The 22,325-nt window shown below is 29.4% G+C and overlaps 1 protein-coding gene across 2 annotated transcripts in view; it reads right to left on the bottom strand.

The window, feature by feature from the left end:
- Ranbp16 (Ran-binding protein 16) overlaps positions 1-22,325 on the bottom strand; it is an 85,471-nt gene that overhangs the window by 15,386 nt on the left and 47,760 nt on the right. The window contains exons 15-18 of one of the 2 annotated variants that reach the window (XM_075366806.1): positions 17,972-18,131; positions 17,239-17,429; positions 16,107-16,318; positions 6,923-7,085 (exon numbers count right to left, since the gene is read on the bottom strand). In XM_075366806.1, coding sequence (XP_075222921.1) covers positions 6,923-7,085; positions 16,107-16,318; positions 17,239-17,429; positions 17,972-18,131 — 726 coding nt within the window. The remainder of the gene's footprint in view (positions 1-6,922; positions 7,086-16,106; positions 16,319-17,238; positions 17,430-17,971; positions 18,132-22,325) is intronic. The other variant, XM_075366807.1, reaches the window with a different exon arrangement.

Raw genomic sequence — 22,325 nt, 5'->3', positions numbered from 1 at the left:
CCGCAAGTCACAGAACAAGAGACGTAGCTGCTTACAAGCCCCAAATCCAGGAAGCGGCATGGGATATCTTGAGTAATTTGAATTATTCATATGAAATTTAATTTAAAATGTTAAAAAGAGGTCTATAAAAAATGAAATTTTTATTTTTCCTCATCTATTTCTTTGTTTCTGAACAAGTAAAATTAATGCATGCACATTTTATGTAGTAAGATTTCCTAAATGTTTTAACTATAAAAATAAAATATTTAAGTTTTATATTAAAATATTAAGTTTTTTATACTATATTTGTTAAAAATGTGATGTAATAATCTTTGGATTCTAAAACAATAAGTAAATTCTATATAAGATGTACAAGCACTGGGTATAACTGAGTAAACATTACCTCAATTAATTTTCATACTGTAAAACATCAATTTTATTTCAAAGAACTTAGAAATATTAAAATGTACATAAGAGATGACAGAAAATTAAGAAGGTTTTAAGTTGCCCCTTAAAAGTAGTTTCCTTGAGAAATTACACACCACTTTCCATTGGTTGTTCTTAATCTTTGTATATTGCCGTGAAAAACCTGAAGTGGGATTATTTTCAAATGGTTGTCACAGTTTTATTAAATGTTATCAACAGTTCCAAAATTATGATCTTTTGGGTGAATTCAGATTAGAACAGTAGGCCATCAAACTACTACAGCACCCTTATCTGGTAAAAAAATTCTTTGATTGAGGAAGCCATGTGAAAAGAAGTATTGTCCTGCCACAGGTTTCAATTTTTTTCCATATCTGACCACATATGAAATCTATTCCTAAACTTTTCAGAAATTTCAGTGATTTTGATTAAGATTGTTCTAAAGACACAAATTCTATAAGAGCAATGATTTGATAATAAATTTATTCACAATTAATTCCAAGAGACATGGTAAGATGCTTGTGTACCAGAATTTGGGATCACATTCAAAGTCGTAATTCATCATTCATTACCACATGCCAATCATCCATCTGACATCTAAGTATTTCTAAATTTTCATCGGTTGTAAGTAGAAAGTCTTTCTGAGAATTAGAAATCTTCTACTGCTTTAAGACCTTCTAAAAATGCCTTATGCCACCTGAAAACTTAAGCCTCGATATGATGTGAACTTCATATACCCTACTTTTATATATCCTCTTTTAAGCATATGTTGTATTTTCACAAAGATCTGCGTAAAACTTTGATGTAAAATATTATTAATTTTACATCACATAAGTAAATAAACATGCTTGAATTAGTTCGCATTAGAGACACTCATACACTACCTGAATGTAGTTGAACATTTTAAAGCAAATTATGGTGTTGCAGTACACTCCTGTAGAAGGGGTTATCTCTAATGTTGCTGTTTCTTTGCTATAAAAAGATATATTGTTTTTTTACTGTCATCTCTTGTACAATTAAACAAATACTTATTGTTGCAACTCCTTGAGCAATTGTTAAAAAATTGCTTAATGTAAACAAAAACAGTTGATGAATCATATCTATCAGCAAATAAATTAATGATATTCCATATATTACATGAATTTATATCACATTATGACTCACTTATTCATACACAAAGTTTGTTGGATGTTATTGTGGGGAGGGAGAAAATTAAAAAAAAAACAAACAGAATTGTTATACCATTTTTAAGACTCATTTTTTTATTTAACTCCTACTACACCACCATTTATATTAAATAAAAATTAAAACATATTTTTTAAAGTTTATCATTTTATTTAATTTTGATTTTTAAAGGGAAGCAGAATAATTATTAAGATATCAATTTTGATAACATTATGCAAACATGTAGAAAAAAATGATTTCCCAAATACAGAAAAAAATGAAGAATCTGAACAGATAAGTCAAGGCTAAAATAAAATGTGGTCTTTTTTAAAAATATTCATTGTGGATACAATATAGTCCAATATAAACCATACACCGCTAATACAATAATTTGCAAGGGGCTCAAAATTTCCCTACACGAGTTTATATTTAAAATTCTAGAAGATTTATGGGAATTAAAAATAAACATTTAAAGTGATAAAAAGCCAGATTACATTATGCAATGAGCCTATAATGATAGTCATTAATGCATAATGCGAAGTAAGTTATGACAATAGCCTTGGAGAGTGTTGTAAACTTCGCAGAGTGCATTAATGGCCATTATAGAGTTGCGTACTGTATTTTTTCCCATGTTAAAAAAATATTGGAATTATTGATTTAAATTAATGACAAAAGCATCGTTTACGGAATATTTTTTTTTAGTTTTTCAAAAAAATAAGTTAAACAAATACATTTCTGTGGCAATAGGTTTATTAATCATAAGTTCTGCCTTTTCTTTAATATCTATCAATATTAAAGACATTTCTTCCTCAGAATCTAACATTAGTAACAAAAGGATAAACAATATAACATAGAAACTTTTTCACCTATTGCATTACCTTCAAAATTAACCTCACCTCCGGTTTCTGACAACTAAATTGGATTAAAATCAATGTTAAAAAAACAGCTGATAGATTAAAAAATACTGCTTCTGATTTGTCAGTGGTTGAAAAGAGTAGGCTTTTTTTATTGGTTGAACACTTTCATAATGAAAATTTGTTTCATAATGATCCTTATTATGATACAGGTTCCAGCTGCATAATTAAAATACTATAATACAACCGTAGAAAAAATCCTTTATGGAAGAAATGTTTATTATTTTTTTAAAATATTTCTAAGTCTTCCCATGCAGGTTTCTGGATTCAGGGCCCATAGCCAGTCGCATCTCTTGTTCTTAACATGTGAGTAAGGTGCAGTCTTGTACAGACTTAGGCCGACCACACCTGACATGTACTTATTTTACAATCAAGTGACATGTATTTTCAATCATATTGTATGACTACATTTAAAGTACAGAAAAAACCATACTTAAAAAATAGGACCTACATACCTATTTAAACTCAAGATAAATTTAATTAGTAACTTTTTTATGAAACGATGATGTCATTTTATATTCATACAGAATAATGAAAAATATTACAAAGAAAAACTGAAATAAGAGATTATCCACAACCCTGCATATGTGTAGTTTTAATGTGTTAAATTATGTGACAGATCACGCACGCGTGCGCGCATACACAAATTTAATGCATCTCAATATTAAGGGAGTTTTTAAAAAGAAAACTGCTTGTATCTTAATTATTCTAGTATTCTTCCTTCTTTATTTACTTTTGAATTAACAACTTCACATCTTCAAAATGAAAATGTGTATGTATGCAAAAGTAATTTGATAGATTATATCATTAGGGCTATGACTGTATATTGTCTAGTTTGTGATCCTTTAGTTTCTGGCAAAAAACAGTTAAACCTTCATTTAGAGTGAATATAGTCATATAACAAAAATAATAAAATTTAAATTTTCACAGTTGTAAGTCTGAAACATTTGCAGGTCTTCATCACTTTACAGAACAGTTAGCACAGTTATAGCAGTAATATAGTAGTAGTATATAGCAGTAATTTTAGCAAACTATAAACTGAATAGATTATAATATATTCATGTAAGATATTGATTCATAAATCGTTTTGAATAACCAAATAGGCTGTAGTAAAACTATCTAGCATAATAGCATACCACTGACTGTTCACTATCCCTAAACACATCCTGTTATCAGGGAGGAGAGAGAGAACACTGTTGATTACATACGATAATTAACAAGATCAAGTTTAATAAAAAAATTTTGTTGATGATGATATTCACCACAGCTTGAAGCGTTTTCATGGGAATATGGAATGAAAATTTTATAGCATATGAAAAACATCATGTCAGATTGGGATTTGAAGTCAGGACATTTTTGATAAAAGGCTAGATGCTACCAGTCTGCCACAGGGTGGCAATAATCGATAATTTATAAATTAAATAAAATTCCTTCTTTCTATATTTTAATCAATGATCTCTGCAAAATAAATAATAGAAATAATTCCAATATGTTGCAAACAATTCTATTATAATCACTACATTATCAGTATTACATTACACTTATTAAATGCAAATTATTTCAAGTTCATAAGAATAATTTGTAATTCATATCTTAATATTAAATTTAGTAAAGTAGTTAATGTTACAAAAATAGATTAGATAACTTTAAAATAGATAAGATAAGATTAGATAAGTTTAAAAATACAATTTAAGCATACATACATATATACATACATAAGATAAAGCACTGAAATTTAGTCTTGATTTTTTTTTTCTTAAAAGCATTCAGTCACCTAGCTGAACATATGAATTTCTATTTGTTTTCATTCCCAAAACAAAAAAAAATACAGACAAAATGTAACACTAAAAAAAATTATTAAATAAATAAAAATTAATATATAAATATAAAGCACAGTAGATATTACCATGAAACATGCAACATGTTATATAAAAACAAAAAACAAAAAAAAAAAACAAATAACAAAGATACAGTCCTGCAAGACATTACCATTAGATCTAGACTAGACCCAATGTATTATGATGTATCATATATAGCACGGAATAGTAATAACAGCTACAAAATTAAAACCATGCAAAGTCAGGCAATATACAATTTTCTAAAAAAAAATTAATGAATACATAAAATCAAATGGTTTAATCTAAATGGGTCTAATCTAGTCTAATAAAACAATGCACATCATTATTTATGATGTGGTGAAACCTTCATCAACCAATAGCGAATGTAAAAGTAAATAAATATGTAAGTAAATATTTCACTCGAAAATCAAACAGCCAAATTATTTGGTAATAATTTTCAATTATTATTAAAAACAATGTTAAGGAAAATAGGCACCTAAAAAGAAAAATTATTTATTCCAAAGTTTTAAAGGGAGAAATTGTTGAATATTAAAAATTGAAAACTTGACTTAAGGTCATATTAGTAATTTACAGAAACTATCTTTTATCTGGTGATTTTATGTGGCAGTATCTGTGCATTTACCTTATAAATATAATATAATCTGCATGAAACAGAATTAATTCACTGTTCTATGATTTATTAGGGAAATGTTCTAAAACTTGAAAACTAACAGTTATAACAATTAAATGTGTATAGATTAATTTATTGATTTCTTTTAAAGATAATACACTATGCTAGTTATAATTCAAAATTTCACCAAAAAAAATCACATTTTATGTACGGAAGTTAGAAATTTCCAACTGCCTTGAATTTTATGCCTACATTGATGTTATACTGTGTCTATATTGTGATTACTATATTGTGTTTGTACTTATGCTGTGCCTACATAATGATATATTATTATATCACCATTTATATAAATAATTTGTTCACGTTATACAACTGAAAGGTAAATTATACAGGCTGGTTAAAACCTATACAAATCTTTTTTAATACTAACTATATAAGATAAATGGAGCAAACCCTTAAGATTTCACACTCCTAAAAGGCTTCATCTAAAAGGACCAAACAAAAGCTACAAAATCATAATCAAAGATTTATAATTGTAACCAAACTCAGGCTGGTCTGTATTTAACTACGCTATTATTTAAACAGGAAGTAGATAATTATACACATGAGTTCATGCTATAATATGTAAGAAAGATATAATACAAAGAGAGGCCATTTCTTGAAAAGAGTAATGATCATGAAAAATCAAACTATTATGTTAAGTGCCATAACAAATTACTTAAAACCTTCTTTTTTTTGGTAAACATTGTATTTTTTTTCCAACTAATCATTTTGATGTAATCTTTAATCCAGTAAAGAAAAAAACCTTTAGATCAGTACAAAATTACAGCCCATCAGCCACTTTAACATAATTAATGTGCTTTGATGGAAGTATGTCTGTCCAGCTGAAGCAGCCATTTGGCTCATGCTTGGAGGCCTTTTGACCTAAATCAGTTAATTACAAAATTTGTTGCTAAAAAACAAAAGAGATTTGCCAAATGCTTTGTCAAGAGTAATATGTAGAATCAGTCACCAAATGGAAAAAAAAATTATAATTCAATTATTAGATGGATAACCCATAATAATGGAAGATACTGTTATTATTTATGTATTTTTTGTATTTTTATTCTTAAGTCTTCAATTTTGAAATTCACGGTTTTAAAAATCTACTTTTTACTTGAAACTTCAGGGCAACTTATATTTTTTACTTTCACTCTGAATATAACATATTAACTAATCTAAAAATGTCTCTCCATCAAATAGTTTCCTTCATCTGGACTTGTTACAACATCTGTATCAGTGATTACAGACAGCCCGATTAATTTAGGATGGGACAATTAATTTTTGACAAGGGTAATGAGTACTTACTATTTCAGAATTTTTTTGAATTCTATTTATAGATAGCAAATAACTGAAAGTAATGTTTTTTGGTACAAAAAGGTGGAGCTATATATTTTAATGGGACTGACTTACAGTAAACATTTTTTTTTTTTTTTTGTAGTTTTATCAAACTGAAGAATAACACTACAATTCTAGTTTATGATATTAATGAATCTATAATCAACTAAAAATGTTGATTTGAGAAAAAAAATTATACATGTAAATCCTTATTTACTACAACATCTGTTGTAAAAAATATAAATGGTTGAATATTTTTTCAAATAATTACACTTCTCTAAATTATAAATTTATATACAACATAACTAAAGATTGTTATGTATTGCTATTATTTTCTCTTCACAATTGTCAAAGAACTTTGAAATTAATCAGAAGAGGGCCACTTCTAAAATAAATTACATAAAACTTAGTGCAAAAAATTTATCATACTGTGTATGTATCTGATTGTAAACTGATGCTACTTATTGTGATGCTACTAATTCTACTCAGTGTAGAATTAGTTTTACCTTAAATCAGTCATTAAAATTAGTTTATTATTCATCTGGTGGTGAGGAAGGTTTCATTTTGATACCAGGGTAATGCCAGGAGGAGAGTACCTGTGAATAAATTGAGGTTCCCACCTAAAGCCGTCAGTCCCTCTGATATTGATGATAGTATATAAAGGAAGACATTTGGCTCTAATGTAGATAGGAAACTCATATGGTCTTGTGCTAAACATTCCAATAAAACGTAATATGTTTGCGATAGTTTTGGGTAATCCTAAAAAAAAGAAAACAGACTTATTAAAAAAAAAAATCAATAAATAAAAGAAGATAAATCAAATAAAATAGTACAAATCGGCCTTTCTGTAGTAAATAGAAAGTACAATTTTAAGATAAAACCAGTCTTTGTAGCCTCCTGTATTGTACTGTCGACATTTTCTTAATGCCACAGTAAATACACCCCACATACCATATTTTATGAACAACATATTCAGTTTTAAAAAGTAAGATACCTAACATGAAGTAATCACGAATACTTTGAATTAATTCAGAAATTAAAATTTCTTTCTATTACTTAAAATTTAATAACAAAATAAATATTAATTTTAATTAACCTCTGTGTGCTGCTATACTTTAAATGCATCAAAATTCAATCTTCAATTAAACAAAAAAGTCAGTTAATTTCTACTAAACATTTTCCTTTAGCTTACTCTAATTTTAACCAATAATCTGGCTATAAGATTTATATTAAGTGATTCTGAAGATTTATGAAAAATTCTTTCATAGACTTAAATTAAATACAAACTGGTTTGTGCTACCTATTCATAATGTACTAAACACACCGCAATAATTCATGTTAAGCAGCACAAATAAGCAATGAAATATTTTTAGCCGATTCATTATTAAGTAATTTACACAAACATTCTTAAAGAAATAAAACACATTAACCAATAATCATTTAATAATTTTTTTTATATGCTTATAAGATTTAATTTTTAAATGTGTGGTTAATTGAATTCCAACCATTAAAGAACACTGCTACCCATCTAGTATTCAAATTCATATAAAAGTAACTGCCTTGATTAGGATTTGAACCTTATCGATTTCGAAATCAGTTGATTTGTGATTATCAGTTCACCACTAGACCAACCCTTGTGGGTGGGTTTCACTTAATGAACTGTCATTAAAAGATCAAAACTAAACATTAAGCAGAATTAAATTATTTCAAATACTGCATATTAAGTGCTTTTGTTTCTTATAAATGCCAATTAAAAGAATAAACATGACCACACTCCTTTATATTTGAAAATTTTTACAAATCAAAGCAATGTTTTGAAATTATTTTCTTTTCTTGTGAATTGTAACAATACTGTTTATTTTTATAAACAGTAAATAGAAAATTGTTTGGTTAACAAAAATTAAAAAAAAAAAAATATCAATATATGTGTACCTGTGTACCATATATATTAAATCATCCCTACCCTTTTTTATGCATGGTAATATACATATATATTTTGTCTTATCTGTACATATCAATATAGTGTAACTGTTTTATACAATTCTTTTAATTTAGTGTAAACAGCACAGAATGTCCATGCAAATACCACCAAACACGTTAAATGATTGTGGTGAGATGACATTAATAAAAATAAAAATTTAGAATTTTATTATAAATTTAATGTGCTATAGGTTAAAAAAATTAATTCTCTACAATATTTAAATTGGTGAGGGGGCTTGAGTGCTCAGGGATACAGAGTAGCTGGACCGAAGGTGCAACCATATCGGAGAGGTATCTGTTGAGAGCCAGACTAAGGAATGATTCCTGAAAGAGGGCAGCAGCTCTTTCAGTAGTTGTTAGGGGCGTAAGTCACAATGACTTAAACGGCCATATCAACATCACTCAGTCCTCTGAGTACTGCGCAGCTGAAAGCAATGGAAAACTACAGCTGTTTTTTTTTCCAAGAAAATGTGGCTCTGCATTTTCAAAAGTAATAATGGAGGCGCCTTCCTTGGTAAAATATTCCGGAGGTAAAATAGTCCCCCGTTCGGATCTCCGGGTGGGGACTACTAAGGAAGGGGTCACCAGAAAAGTAAAAAATAACATTCTACGAGTCGGAGCGTGGAATGTTAGAAGCTTAAAAAAGGTTGGTAGGCTAGAGAATTTAAAAAGGGAAATGGATAGGGTAAACGTGGATATAGTAGGAATTAGTGAGGTTCGGTGGGAAGAGGAAGGCGACTTTTGGTCGGGTGACTTTAGAGTAATTAACTCAGCGTCAAATAATGGGCAGGCAGGAGTAGGTTTCGTGATGAACAAGAAAATAGGGAGGAGAGTGGAGTATTTCAAGACGCATAGCGATAGAGTCATTGTAAAAAGGATAAATTCAAAACCTAAACCGACAACGATTGTTAACGTCTATATGCCTACAAGCGCCCATGATGATGATGAGGTAGAGTGTGTATACGAAGAGATTGATGAAGCAATTAAACACGTAAAAGGAGATGAAAATTTAATAATAGTTGGAGATTGGAATGCAAGCATTGGAAAAGGCAAGGAAGGAAATATAGTGGGTGAATACGGGCTGGGCAAAAGGAATGAAAGAGGGGACCGACTTATAGAGTTTTGCGCGAAGTATAATTTAGTAATTGCCAACACCTAATTTAAAAATCATAATAGAAGAATATACACTTGGAAAAAGCCAGGCGATACTGCAAGGTATCAGATAGATTATATCATGGTTAAGCAAAGATTTAGAAATCAACTCGTGGACTGCAAAACTTACCCTGGAGCAGACATTGATAGCGACCATAATTTGGTGATAATGAAATGTAGATTGGGGTTTAAAAACCTGAAGAAAAGGTGTCAGATGAATCGGTGGAATTTAGAGAAGCTTGAAGAAGAGTAGGTAAAGAAGATTTTTTAGGAGGACATCGCAAGAGGTCTGAGTAAAAAAGATAAGATAGAAAATGTAGAAGAAGAATGGGAGAATATTAAAAAGGAAATTCTTAAATCAGCAGAAGCAAACTTAGGCGGAATAAAGAGAACTGGTAGAAAACCTTGGGTTTCAGACGATATATTGCAGCTGATGGATGAACATAGAAAATATAAGAATGCTAGTGATGAAGAAAGTAAAAGGAACTATCGGCAATTAAGAAATGCTATAAACAGGAAGTGTAAACTGGCGAAAGAAGAGTGGATTAAAGAAAAGTGTTCAGAAGTGGAAAGAGAAATGAACATTGGTAAAATAGACGGAGCATACAGGAAAGTTAAGGAAAATTTTGGGGTACATAAATTAAAATGTAATAATGTGTTAAACAAAGATGGTACACCTATATATAATACGAAAGGTAAAGTCGATAGATGGGTGGAATATATTGAAGAGTTATATGGAGGAAATGAATTAGAAAATGGTTTTATAGAGGAAGAAGAGGAAGTTGAGGAGGATGAAATGGGAGAAACAATACTGAGATCTGAATTTAAGAGAGCATTAAAAGATTTAAATGGCAGAAAGGCTCCTGGAATAGACGGAATACCTGTAGAATTACTGCGCAGTGCAGGGGAGGCGATTGATAGATTATACAAACTGGTATGTAATATTTATGAAAAAGGGGAATTTCCGTCAGACTTCAAAAAAAGTGTTATAGTAATGATACCAAAGAAATCAGGGGCAGATAAATGTGAAGAATACAGAACAATTAGTTTAACCAGTCATGCATCAAAAATCTTAACTAGAATTCTATACAGAAGAATTGAGAGGAGAGTGGAGGAAGTGTTAGGAGAAGACCAATTTGGTTTCAGGAAAAGTATAGGGACAAGGGAAGCAATCTTATGCCTCAGATTAATAGTAGAAGGAAGATTAAAGAAAAACAAACCAACATACTTGGCGTTTATAGACCTAGAAAAGGCATTCGATAACGTAGACTGGAATAAAATGTTCAGCATTTTAAAAAAATTAGGGTTCAAATACAGAGATAGAAGAACAATTGCTAACATGTACAGGAACCAAACAGCAACAGTAACAATTGAAGAACATAAGAAAGAAGCCATAATAAGAAAGGGAGTCCGACAAGGATGTTCTCTATCTCCGTTACTTTTTAATCTTTACATGGAACTAGCAGTTAATGATGTTAAAGAACAATTTAGATTCGGAGTAACAGTACAAGGTGAAAAGATAAAGATGCTACGATTTGCTGATGATATAGTAATTCTAGCCGAGAATAAAAAGGATTTAGAAGAAACAATGAACGGCATAGATGAAGTCCTACGCAAGAACTATCGCATGAAAATAAACAAGAACAAAACAAAAGTAATGAAATGTAGGAGAAATAACAAAGATGGACCGCTGAATGTGAAAATAGGAGGAGAAAAGATTATGGAGGTAGAAGAATTTTGTTATTTGGGAAGTAGAATTACTAAAGATGGACGAAGCAGGAGCGATATAAAATGCCGAATAGCACAAGCTAAACGAGCCTTCAGTAAGAAATATAAGTTGTTTACATCAAAAATTAATTTAAATGTCAGGAAAAGATTTTTGAAAGTGTATGTTTGGAGTGTTGCTTTATATGGAAGTGAAACTTGGACAATCGGAGTATCTGAGAAGAAAAGGTTAGAAGCTTTTGAAATGTGGTGCTATAGGAGAATGTTAAAAATCAGATGGGTGGATAAAGTGACAAATGAGGAGGTATTGCGGCAAATAGATGAAGAAAGAAGCATTTGGAAAAATATAGTTAAAAGAAGAGACAGACTTATAGGCCACATACTAAGGCATCCTGGAATAGTCGCTTTAATTTTGGAAGGACAGGTAGAAGGGAAAAATTGTGTAGGCAGGCCACGTTTGGAATATGTAAAAGAAATTGTTAGGGATGTAGGATGTAGAGGGTATACTGAAATGAAACGACTAGCACTAGATAGGGAATCTTGGAGAGCTGCATCAAACCAGTCAAATGACTGAAGACAAAAAAAAAAAAAAACAATATTTAAAAAAAACTCAAACCATAAAAAAGTAGCTGTCAATTTTAAATGATGGAATTAACATAAAAAAATTGTGCTAAAATAATTTAAATTTTTGTGAGCGTTAACAATACTTTTTATTTAATTATAAGCTAAATAGATTACATGGCTTATACTAAAAAGAGAGAAAAGTGTTAATTTTTATAAACAAACTTTTTTGTATACGTTGAAGTCTATTCAACTAGTGAACAATAAGCGCAACCTCCCCTGACCCAATGAGATGAAAATTATATGCACAGTGTGTTCAAAAAGTAACGAGAATTTTGAAATTTCATGGGTTACATTAGTCTGATTTTCAGGATTTTTTTGTTGTACTGGTAAACATGTCTGAAATGTTTATGTACATTTTTAGCCACATTGGATGTTTAGTCTTTTGCCAGCTGTCAAAAGGATAAAATATGTTTTGGTATGATTGGCGATTTTTTATTTGTATAAATAATGAATCAGAGAATTTGTATTAAAATTTGCTATAAGAATGGAATAAAGTGTAGCAATGTTTTAAAAATGTTAAATATTGCTTTTGGCGAGTCTGCTGTGAGTAAAGCAAGGGTTTACGATTGGTATAAGCGTTTTCAAGAAGACTGAAGATGATGAGCGTCCTTGATGCCTCAGCACATCAACTGATAAAAGCATGTTAAAAGTGAAAGAAATGATTATGAATGATCGCTGAATCACAATCAGAGAAGTTGCTGATGATGTTGGGATATCAACTGGCTTGTGCCATGAAATGTTTTTGGGTGTGAAACGTATGACAGCAAAATCTGTTCCAAAATTGTTGAATTTTTGAACAAAAACAGTGGCAAATGGAAGTTGCTCAGGAGTCACTAAATGAAGTCAACAACGATGCAGAACTACTGAAATGTGTCATAACAGGTGATGAAATATGGATCCCAAGACCTAAAAATGCTCGACAAGTATGGTCGAATGTGAAGGTTATGTTCTTTGATTTTAACAGCATACTGCATCACGATTTCTTGCCACAAGGTCAAATGATCAATAAGGAATATTACCTACAAGTTCAACACCATTTACGTGAAGCAATCCGAAAAAAATACCTGGATTTGTAGTGACACAATTCATGGTTTTGCACCACTTAATGTGCCTGCTCGCACTTCTTTGCTTGTTCATCAATTTTTAGCCAAAAACAATACTGTAATGATACTCAAGCCACCATATTCCCCAGGTGACATTTTTCTATTCCCAAAAATAAAGAGAACCTTAAAGGGCTATCATTTTACAAGCATAGATTATTAAAAGCGAGTAGCTGAAAGAGCTAAACACTATTTCAAAGATCAAATTCCAGAAGTGTTTCGGGGATTGGAAAAAGCGCTGACATAATGTCAGCGCTTTTTCGTGTATAATATCTAATGGGTATTATTTTGAAGAGGATAACATTAATGTAGACAAATAAATGAAATTCTTTCCAAAAAACAAAAATTCTTGTTACATTTGAACACACTTGTACATGACATGTAAATGAAGTGTAGTCTTGTATAAACTCAGGCCAACCATACCTGAGACTATGTGGTTAATTGAACCCTAACCAGCACTCAAATCCATATAAATTTTTACTAGGATTTGAACCTCAGAATCTTTATCTTCAAAAATCAGCTATTTTACAACAACTGATTTATGATGATGATGAGTTAACCACTAGGACAGTGGGCTGGTTTAGTGGAAAAGATTAACACTGATAAAGACAATTTCTGTTTTTTAACAAATGATTCACGAAATCAATCTGTATTAATGTTAAAAATAAATCTGAAGTTAGAATTTTTTCATCATCTTTATTTTTGAAAAATTCCAAAATTAAATTTAGAAAATTCTTGATATATAAGTTGTATGATAATGTCCATATTTTTTATTTTAAAATTACTTTATATTTATGTGTAGAGTATTTATCTTTAACTCTACTAATAGCTGTTAACCATAAAACAATAATTTAAGTCATAACACCAACTTGACGTGTCATGACATCATACCTTTCTAATGAAGCATACATAACAAGAATCATCACATCTGTACAATTCGAAACACAAACCTTGTGGTTTTGTAACCTACTGCTTTTAATAGTATAATCTCTTCAGTCAATGTGATAACTATTTTAGTGAGTGAACAATGAAATCTCATAATCCCTTGTAGTATGTAATGACTCAGTTAGTTTTTGTTACATAGGGTGAGTTCACTACAAAACACTACATCTTTAATTAAAAAAGCTTATAAATTGTACTTTGACTGTAAAATGAGTGATCAGGATAAGACAGGGAGCTCCTCATATAATATGCAGTAACTGTGCGATAAACTTAAGAGGATGGCTAAAATGCATAAGAAAGGCCATTTGGTATAAGCCAAAAGATCACTTAACAGATTATTTTTGTTTAACTAATGTGTCTGGATTTTCTAAATAGTTTAAATACACGGTACAACACCCTTCAATGCCATCTGCACTTAGACCTGTACCTCACATCTATCCAGTCCCACGGATCCTGAAAACTCTTGTGAAAAGTGATGAAGAAGAAGACATTATGGAAGAAGACAATCATGATTCAAACTTTGAAATATATTTTAGTACGCCATCTTATATTTTACGGTGAGCTAAATGATTCAGTAAGATTTAAACTAATCAAAAAATAAGGCTGAATTTTTAGGTTCAAAATTGCAAAGTTGGAACTTACTAAAAAAAAACCTGGGCTGTCGAAGCCAACATCCGGTGTTTCTCAGTGCTTTGCTAAAGAAAATTACTTAGTTTACTGTACAAATATTGATCAGCTTAGGTTTTACAATTAGAGCAAGTTCATGAACCTTGATAGTGGTCTTATAGATTCTTCTGGGTATAGTTTAAAAGCAGTTCTGCTTCACAATAGCAATAAATATCCTTCTGCGCCAATATGTTATATAATTAATATGAAAGAAACCTATGATGTTATGAAAACTATTACTGGTATTGAAAAAATAACTTCAAAAAGCAGAGTCGGAACGTGTGTGAAAATTTAAAAGTAACAGCTCTTTTGTAAAGCATGCAGTTAGGGTGTACAAAATATTGTTTTATTTATGAATGGGATAGCAGAGCTAGGGATCAGCATTATGCAGTAAAACAGTGGAAGAAATGCAAGAACTTAACTCTTGGTAAAAAAAAAAAAAACAATTATTCATGAGCCTCTAAGTAAACCAAAAAAATAATTTTACCACCCCTTTGCATCAAACTAAGATTAATAAAAGTTTTTGTAAAAGCTTTGAAGAAGGACAATCAAGGAATCTTGCACAAAAGGCAGAAATTATTGTAAGTAAGTGAAAAAAAATTAATCAAGGGATTTTTGTTGGCCCACTAATGAGGGAACTGGTCAGAGATGAAATGTTTAACTCTATGTTGACCGATGCAGAACTTGCTGCTTGGGCAGCATTTAAAGACACTTGCAAAACTTTTCTGAGAGTTCATAAATAAAAAAAATTTACAAGGACATTGTAGGTAAACTAATATACATTAAGAGCTGTTGTCACTAAAAGTCCATTTACTGCATTTATACTTGGATTTCTTCATGACAAACTTTGGGGTAGTAGTGATGAATATGTGAATGTTTCCACCAAGATATTTCAGTGTTGGAAAATCATTACAAAGAAAAATGGAGTGTTAATGTGCTAGCTGATTGCTGTTTGAGTTTAACTTAAGATGTAATTGAGGCTACTTACAAAAGAACAACTGTTAAAAAGTTTTAATCTAAGTATATGAAATAATAATTATTTTTGTTATTTTAAAAGATTATACAATATGTAATTAAATTATCAGTCAATACACATATTCATCTTACATCATATTTTTCAAATTTTTGAAAAATAAAGTTAATAAAACATTAGTTATTTACTTTTATAGATGTTTAATGTGCCATTTCTATTAACTGAGGGTTACAGAAAGATTCTATTCACAAATCTATCAGTAACCTATGCAAAAAAAAAAAAAAATGGCAAAGAAAGGTTTAAAGAAACAGTTAAAGTTTTATTTTGAGCATCAGTATATCAATAAAAAAAATATGAAAATTTTGAAAATGAATCCTAGCAAAGGTATAACTTTTCAACAATGATTTTATTTTTAATTTTATGAAACAAATTATTCGTGTCAACAGAACAAGTGTTGTAGAACTAAATATATAATACACAACATACCCTCCACACCATAAACAGTAATAATCTGATAAAATTGTTTTTATGATTAATAAAATTCACTCTTACAAATCTAAATAACTATATTATATAAAAATAATAAATATCTATAAAAGTAAAACAAAACAAATTTACCAAGAGATCTGATTGGGGAATTGAAAGAAGTAATTTAACAAATGTTTTAAAGGCATTATCTAAAGCTTCATCACCATACAGCCTAAACACACCAAAATTAACATAACTTCCACAGAGAGCAGCCTTTAACATTGAAAAACAAATTGATATGCCTTTCAATTTCATTTGGTAAGTTTGATCTTTGGGCACTTCAACTCCTAAAATTCTACTCCCTAAAAAAAAAGACAAACAAAACATGGAATATTAATTAAAACAATGATTAAAATAATAAATAATGTAATTCTTGCATTTATTTAGTATTTGTTTTCTGACAATAATTCTAAATTTTAACAGAAAACATACAAGGAATAATACAGTTTAGTTTATAAAAGTATGTAACTTATCCTTAATATTTTTTATTTAATTTTATAAATAAAAATTTATAGATAGTCATTGACGGTTTACATTATTTTTACTCAAAAATCATTACTTTTCTAATTACTGGTTTCAATTAAAACAATTTTTTAATTTTTTTTGCCAGATCTTAGGTTTATCTTCATTTTTTTAAACATATTCCTTGCAGTTACCTTCACAAAAATGAAGCTAAACTTTCACTGTAACTCAGCCTCAAACAGAATAGCCATTGAATCCATTAAAATTAAACCAATAATAAAATAAAAAATCCAATTATTGTACAGAATGATAGACTATGTCTATTGATATAGTTTCTCAAGTAAAAATATTGATTCACTTAACAGCAATGTGTTAACTATTGTAAAATTTTATTGACAGATTACATTCTTATAATGGGTATATAAGAATTAAAATTAATATCCTTTTACAAAAAAGTCAACTAATCTGATTTTTGAGATCAAGGTTTGGTTAATTTGACAATTGAGGTTTTTGTAGAAGGATAAAACTCTCAAGGAAGAAAAAGGTTGAAATACTATAGAATTAAACGAGGATATAGTGAATATGTTAAGGTTAAGAGATAAATAAAGAATAAAAACACTAAAAAAATAGACAGGAATTTTATTATAGAAACACTGGTACTAAGAGTAAAAGACAAAATATTAAAAATCTTCATCCTGTATAGGTTAACATATAAATAAATACAATCAACAAAAATAAAATTAAAAAAATATATATTTACCATAACTGCAAATAACTTTACTAGCTTCACGGAATAGTAATATTCCATTTGGTGATGAAACATCAAACTGTAACCTTTGGGATCTGTTTTGGACTAGTTCAGCAAAAAGCTTTAACACAGGCGTTGTAACTTGCGGCTCTCTGAACCATAATTCAATAGCATGAAGTAGAACCGGTGTATAATTAGGATACCTAAAAAAACTTAGTTAAGGAGAATGAAATAAAATTAAAAAAATATAATTTATCATTGTAATTATAACAAAAATAAAATAGTCCAACTATAATATGCATCCATCAAGAACCCCAGATCAATGAGCTGACTCTAACTACTTAACCAGACAAATATAATTGAAACGATAAAAAAGAAAATGAACTCATGAATTAATTCTTAATAAACAAAATTTAATGTAGATTTTCAAATTGTTAAGTACAAAGGAGAAAAGTTTTTTGGCTAATTTTAAATAAATCATAACCACGACACCCAATATCCCTTAAATAATTTATTATATTCATATTATATTATAGTATTTTTCAAATTTTTATTATGAAATCAACAACAATAATAAATTAAAAAGTATTTAACTTATCTATTTTTTAAGTTGTCAATCGTGTAATTTTAACTTAGAATAAATGTTGCTGGAATTTAACTTAAACTTTAATTTTGTTAATTAATTACTTTTATAATTTCCCTCAATCTCTACAAACTATTTTTAAAAAAAATACTGAAAGGATACACCCAATCAAACAGCATCATGTAAGATATTTTGGTATTGAAGGCAAATGCCAAGCCCCTAAGGTCTCTTGCCAAACCTATTAATGCTTTCTTTGCCTCTTCAGCAGCAAATAAAGGCGTATCAACAAGAGCTAGCATAGCTCCAATTGACTCGAAAGCACCTGTAAAACCAGAAATATTTAAAGAATGTAATTAACATTTAACACAGTTAATAAATGTGAATGCAATCTTTAAAAATTGGAGTAATCCTGTATTTAATAATACTACAAAATGCAAAAAAAAAATCCTTCTTGTAGAACAGTAAACTACCATATAATAAACATTTTTCAGATTAAATATGTCATAACAGGGAGGAGCATAAATGACAAGCATAATTAGAAACCCTCCTATTATTGGATCCAATCCATACGCAACGGAGAATTATTAACAAAATAGTTACCCTGCCAAAAGAAAATAAGCAAACAATTAAAAAAATGTATACAAAGAACAAGGAATTAAGTGATAATAAGATATTGCAGAATACTTTAACAGTTATTTTATTTATATTTTAAAAATTTGAAAATGTGTTCACACTAATTCTAGCTCCAGTCTAATAAGCTCCTCAATATTTTGTCTCTGCTGAAAACAACACCCAATAAAATTAATAAAATTATAAATAAATTAAAAAACAATAGTTCCCTGGTAATGACTATTAATCAACATTTTTGAAGAAAATTGAAGATATATATGCACCCATTATTTCAAATTTAATTTATAAACATTTCAAGGAGAGCACTATTTTGAAATGGTTTAAAGAAGTTAGTCTTTGTCATTTAAAATCTGCATCAAGATTTCAAGCCACTGGTATAAACTAATATTGGTTTTATCGGTGATGTTTAAGATATTTGAAATGGTTATAAAGTCAAGATTACTTAGTTATTTGAGGAAAACTCAGTTCTTTAACACAAGACAAAATGGTTTGTTGAACACGAGAAATACACAAACTGCTGTTGCCTTCTCTCTAATGGAATTTATCTACAGAGAGATTGATGGTGGAAATTCAGTTACTACCTGCTTTTTAGATCTCCAGAAAGCTTTTGATATTGATCATGGAATATTGATTGAAAGACTCGGTGGTATTGGTATTGTTGGTATACCACAAGATGTTTTTAAAAATTACCAAAATTTCAGAACTCAATCTGTAATAATAAATAATACTACAAGTAGTCCTGGGGAATGATAATCCGTGGTGTTCCATAGAGTAGTGTTCAGGGCCCTAATCTTTTTTAATAAATATGATCAAACTATGAACAATGAGATTAAATAGAAATCTGACCCTTTTTTTCTGATTACACTGTTATCAGCTATCTTCTATTCTGGTCTAACATCTTCTATTCTATTGCTATCTTCTATTCTGGATTTTTTTTATTCATACTATCTACACGGATGCTCAACAAGATCTGGATTATAGACAATTAGATTAAAGTTAACAACATTTTGCTCAATTACGACACATGCAACTACACGATTTTTAACAAAAGGTTCAGCTAGCTCATAGCTTGCATATTAACAACACTGCTATTGTACCAGTGAAAGTTTTAGCTTACTAAATATTGTTATTTCAAAAAGTCTGTGACAAAACTCCTGTATGAAAATTTTTAATTACTTTTTCTACTGTTTAGTATATATATACTTAAAGATATTGAGAAGTTTCAAACTTTCCAATACCAGACATGGCTCAGGAACAACAATCTGTCTGTTATTTAGAGGTGTATGCTATTCAGAAAAATATAATGTGCAGTATTATGTTTGGTTATCGTACAAAAAAAAAAACCACTTTGAACAGAACCACAGTACTGCTGCATGTTTATTTCATGTAAATTAAAATTTAAAAAAATTTGTTAATTAAAAAAACAAAAAAAAATCATGTTTTTTTATTGTTTTTCTAGGGGGGAAAAAATAACACTATCCTACATGTTGAAATTTGAATAAAAAAGAAATACTGTATGACTGTTATCCACCAACAAATTAATTGAATAAAATTACTGTACTATACTAAAATGAAATAAAAAACAATGTAAGCTAAAAAAGAATTGATAAAACAAATGTATAAAAAGTCCTGGTACATATATTTTCAATAAGTGAATGCACTTCTGATTAAAGCCTTCAGTTAATCCTACTTGTAAGAGATATTGCTTTAATTTTTTAACACTTTCTGTTGCTTTCTTACTGGAGATGGTCAATCTGGGTTCATCGTCGTGATTCATTGTTGTTTATTTTGAAAGATATCAAGACTGAGGCAGCAACAAGATCATGGATATCAGTTGATACGTCCTCTGTATAGGGCGCGTCATCAATGTTCAGGTACTCTTTGTAGTTTCCAAATGGTTCAATAAGTTCTTGTAATTCACTCTGTTCCATAGAATTTTCATTTGGTTCAGTAAGATTTTCAATATCAGAATTGAAGTTAGTTCATGGAGGTTTAATACCAGCTTTTACAAAACAAATTTCTCATTGTCATAAGAGTAACCTGCTTAGCCATACAAATTTATAAAGCTACATCCAACATGCTTATGCTTTTAGAAAGCTTAGCATCTGTAATTTCATTCACTGTTGACAATAAGTTCTATTACACCTTTTTTCTGTAATGAATGATCCCCTGATCAAGTGGTTGACATACTGCAGTAGTATTTGAGGAGAAGAAATACAATTTTACATTTTTTAAGCTAATGTTAGGGTGGGATTTTGTGTTGTCCAAGAACAGTATAACTTTCCTATTTTGCCTTCCCATTCTACAATCAAAATTTAACAAACAGTCCATCATTATTTCTCTAGTCATCCAAGATTCTTTATTTGTTTCTAAGGGCATGAATTAATGTTCATACCCTTAAAACATGACTTTCCCGATTATTAATAGTTTTTCAAATTCACCTGATATATTCACAGCCAACATGTCAGTCTTTCTTTTAATACTTCCCTCTGTATGTTTTTTCTCTTTCAAACACATTCTTTTGCTGGGCAAAGTCTGGAAGAAAAGACAGGTCTCATCACAATTAAAAATGTTTCTTTCATTATAACTCACATATTTCATTTAACTTTTCCTTCCACTCAGACACCAAATAATTCTCACCTACAGCCCCAGCTACATTTTTAAATGAAGGATTACGTCTAATTTGGAATCTATATAACCACCTCCTGATGCTTTAAACTCATCAGAACAGAGTTCTTAGCGATTTTTAGTGATTTCTCCTATATCAAAGTTCCAGAGACTGGAATGTTATTAGCAAATGCCCTACAAAAACAACTCACAAGTAACACTGCCAACTAACTGTTAGGTCTGGCGTTTTAGGTATTGCACGTTTGCTTTTTAACATATCGTTTACCTGAGTTTTACAGAAAAAATAAAAAATTTTGCCATAACACTCACACTGAGTTTTTCACGTTTATAACTGCTACTTTTTCTTTTAATGTTAAGCAATTACATTTTTGAGATATTTTAAGTTGCCTTAAAAATGGTTGTAACAAATTTATAAAATACATAAATGAACGTATAATAAATGTACATATATAAAATGTACAATATAAAGTTAATACTATACCGTAACAAAAATATTACACGTAATATACATATATATTATAAATATATGTACATATATATAAATACGTATATTACAGTATTCACTTGCACATAAACTGATGATGAATCGATTTGAAAAGATTTAAATCATAACTTCAGTGTTTAGGCGGGAAGTGATGCAATCCACAACAGATAAACTAAATATTCACACTGATTATAAAATAGAACAAGGAGAATTACAGTTTTTATTCCTGCTATCTGTTATTGAGAAGCATTTTATCCATTAATACTACTATAAAACTGCTGGGGAATCTAAGTATATGTTATTGTGAACTTACGTTAAGGAATGTTTCACTGGAAATATATATATATATATATAGAGAGAGAGAGTCAGATGACCTTGTGAAAGCTTTAACAATTGTGATTATCCAAATTCAGAAATAATCAGAGGAACCACCAGGTTGGGTTTTTCAGAAGGGCTTAATGAAATTCCAAGAGATTAATACATTTGATGGCTGTTAATGCCCTGAAAAAACTGTCAAAAATATTATGTGCATTTCTAAGTCATCTAACTCAAGCCAGATTGTTATTGTAGCTATAAATGTAAATGCAGAAAAGTCTTCATTAAAGTGAAAGAGTTTTCTCTACTATTTATACCTAAAATTCATGCACCTAAACAAAATATTATTACAGATAATAATTGTAGATGCTCTTAAGAAAGAACATGGGATTGCTGTGTGGTATTAATGTGACGAATATACAGTAAAAATGGTTAATGTAAAGTAAAATGGTGTTTCTT

Source organism: Lycorma delicatula, chromosome 5, assembly GCF_047948215.1.
Source record: "Lycorma delicatula isolate Av1 chromosome 5, ASM4794821v1, whole genome shotgun sequence".
In the NCBI taxonomy this organism is placed as follows: domain Eukaryota; kingdom Metazoa; phylum Arthropoda; class Insecta; order Hemiptera; family Fulgoridae; genus Lycorma; species Lycorma delicatula.
Note: the sequence above shows the minus strand (reverse complement) of the source record. Positions and strands in the feature narration are given on the sequence as shown.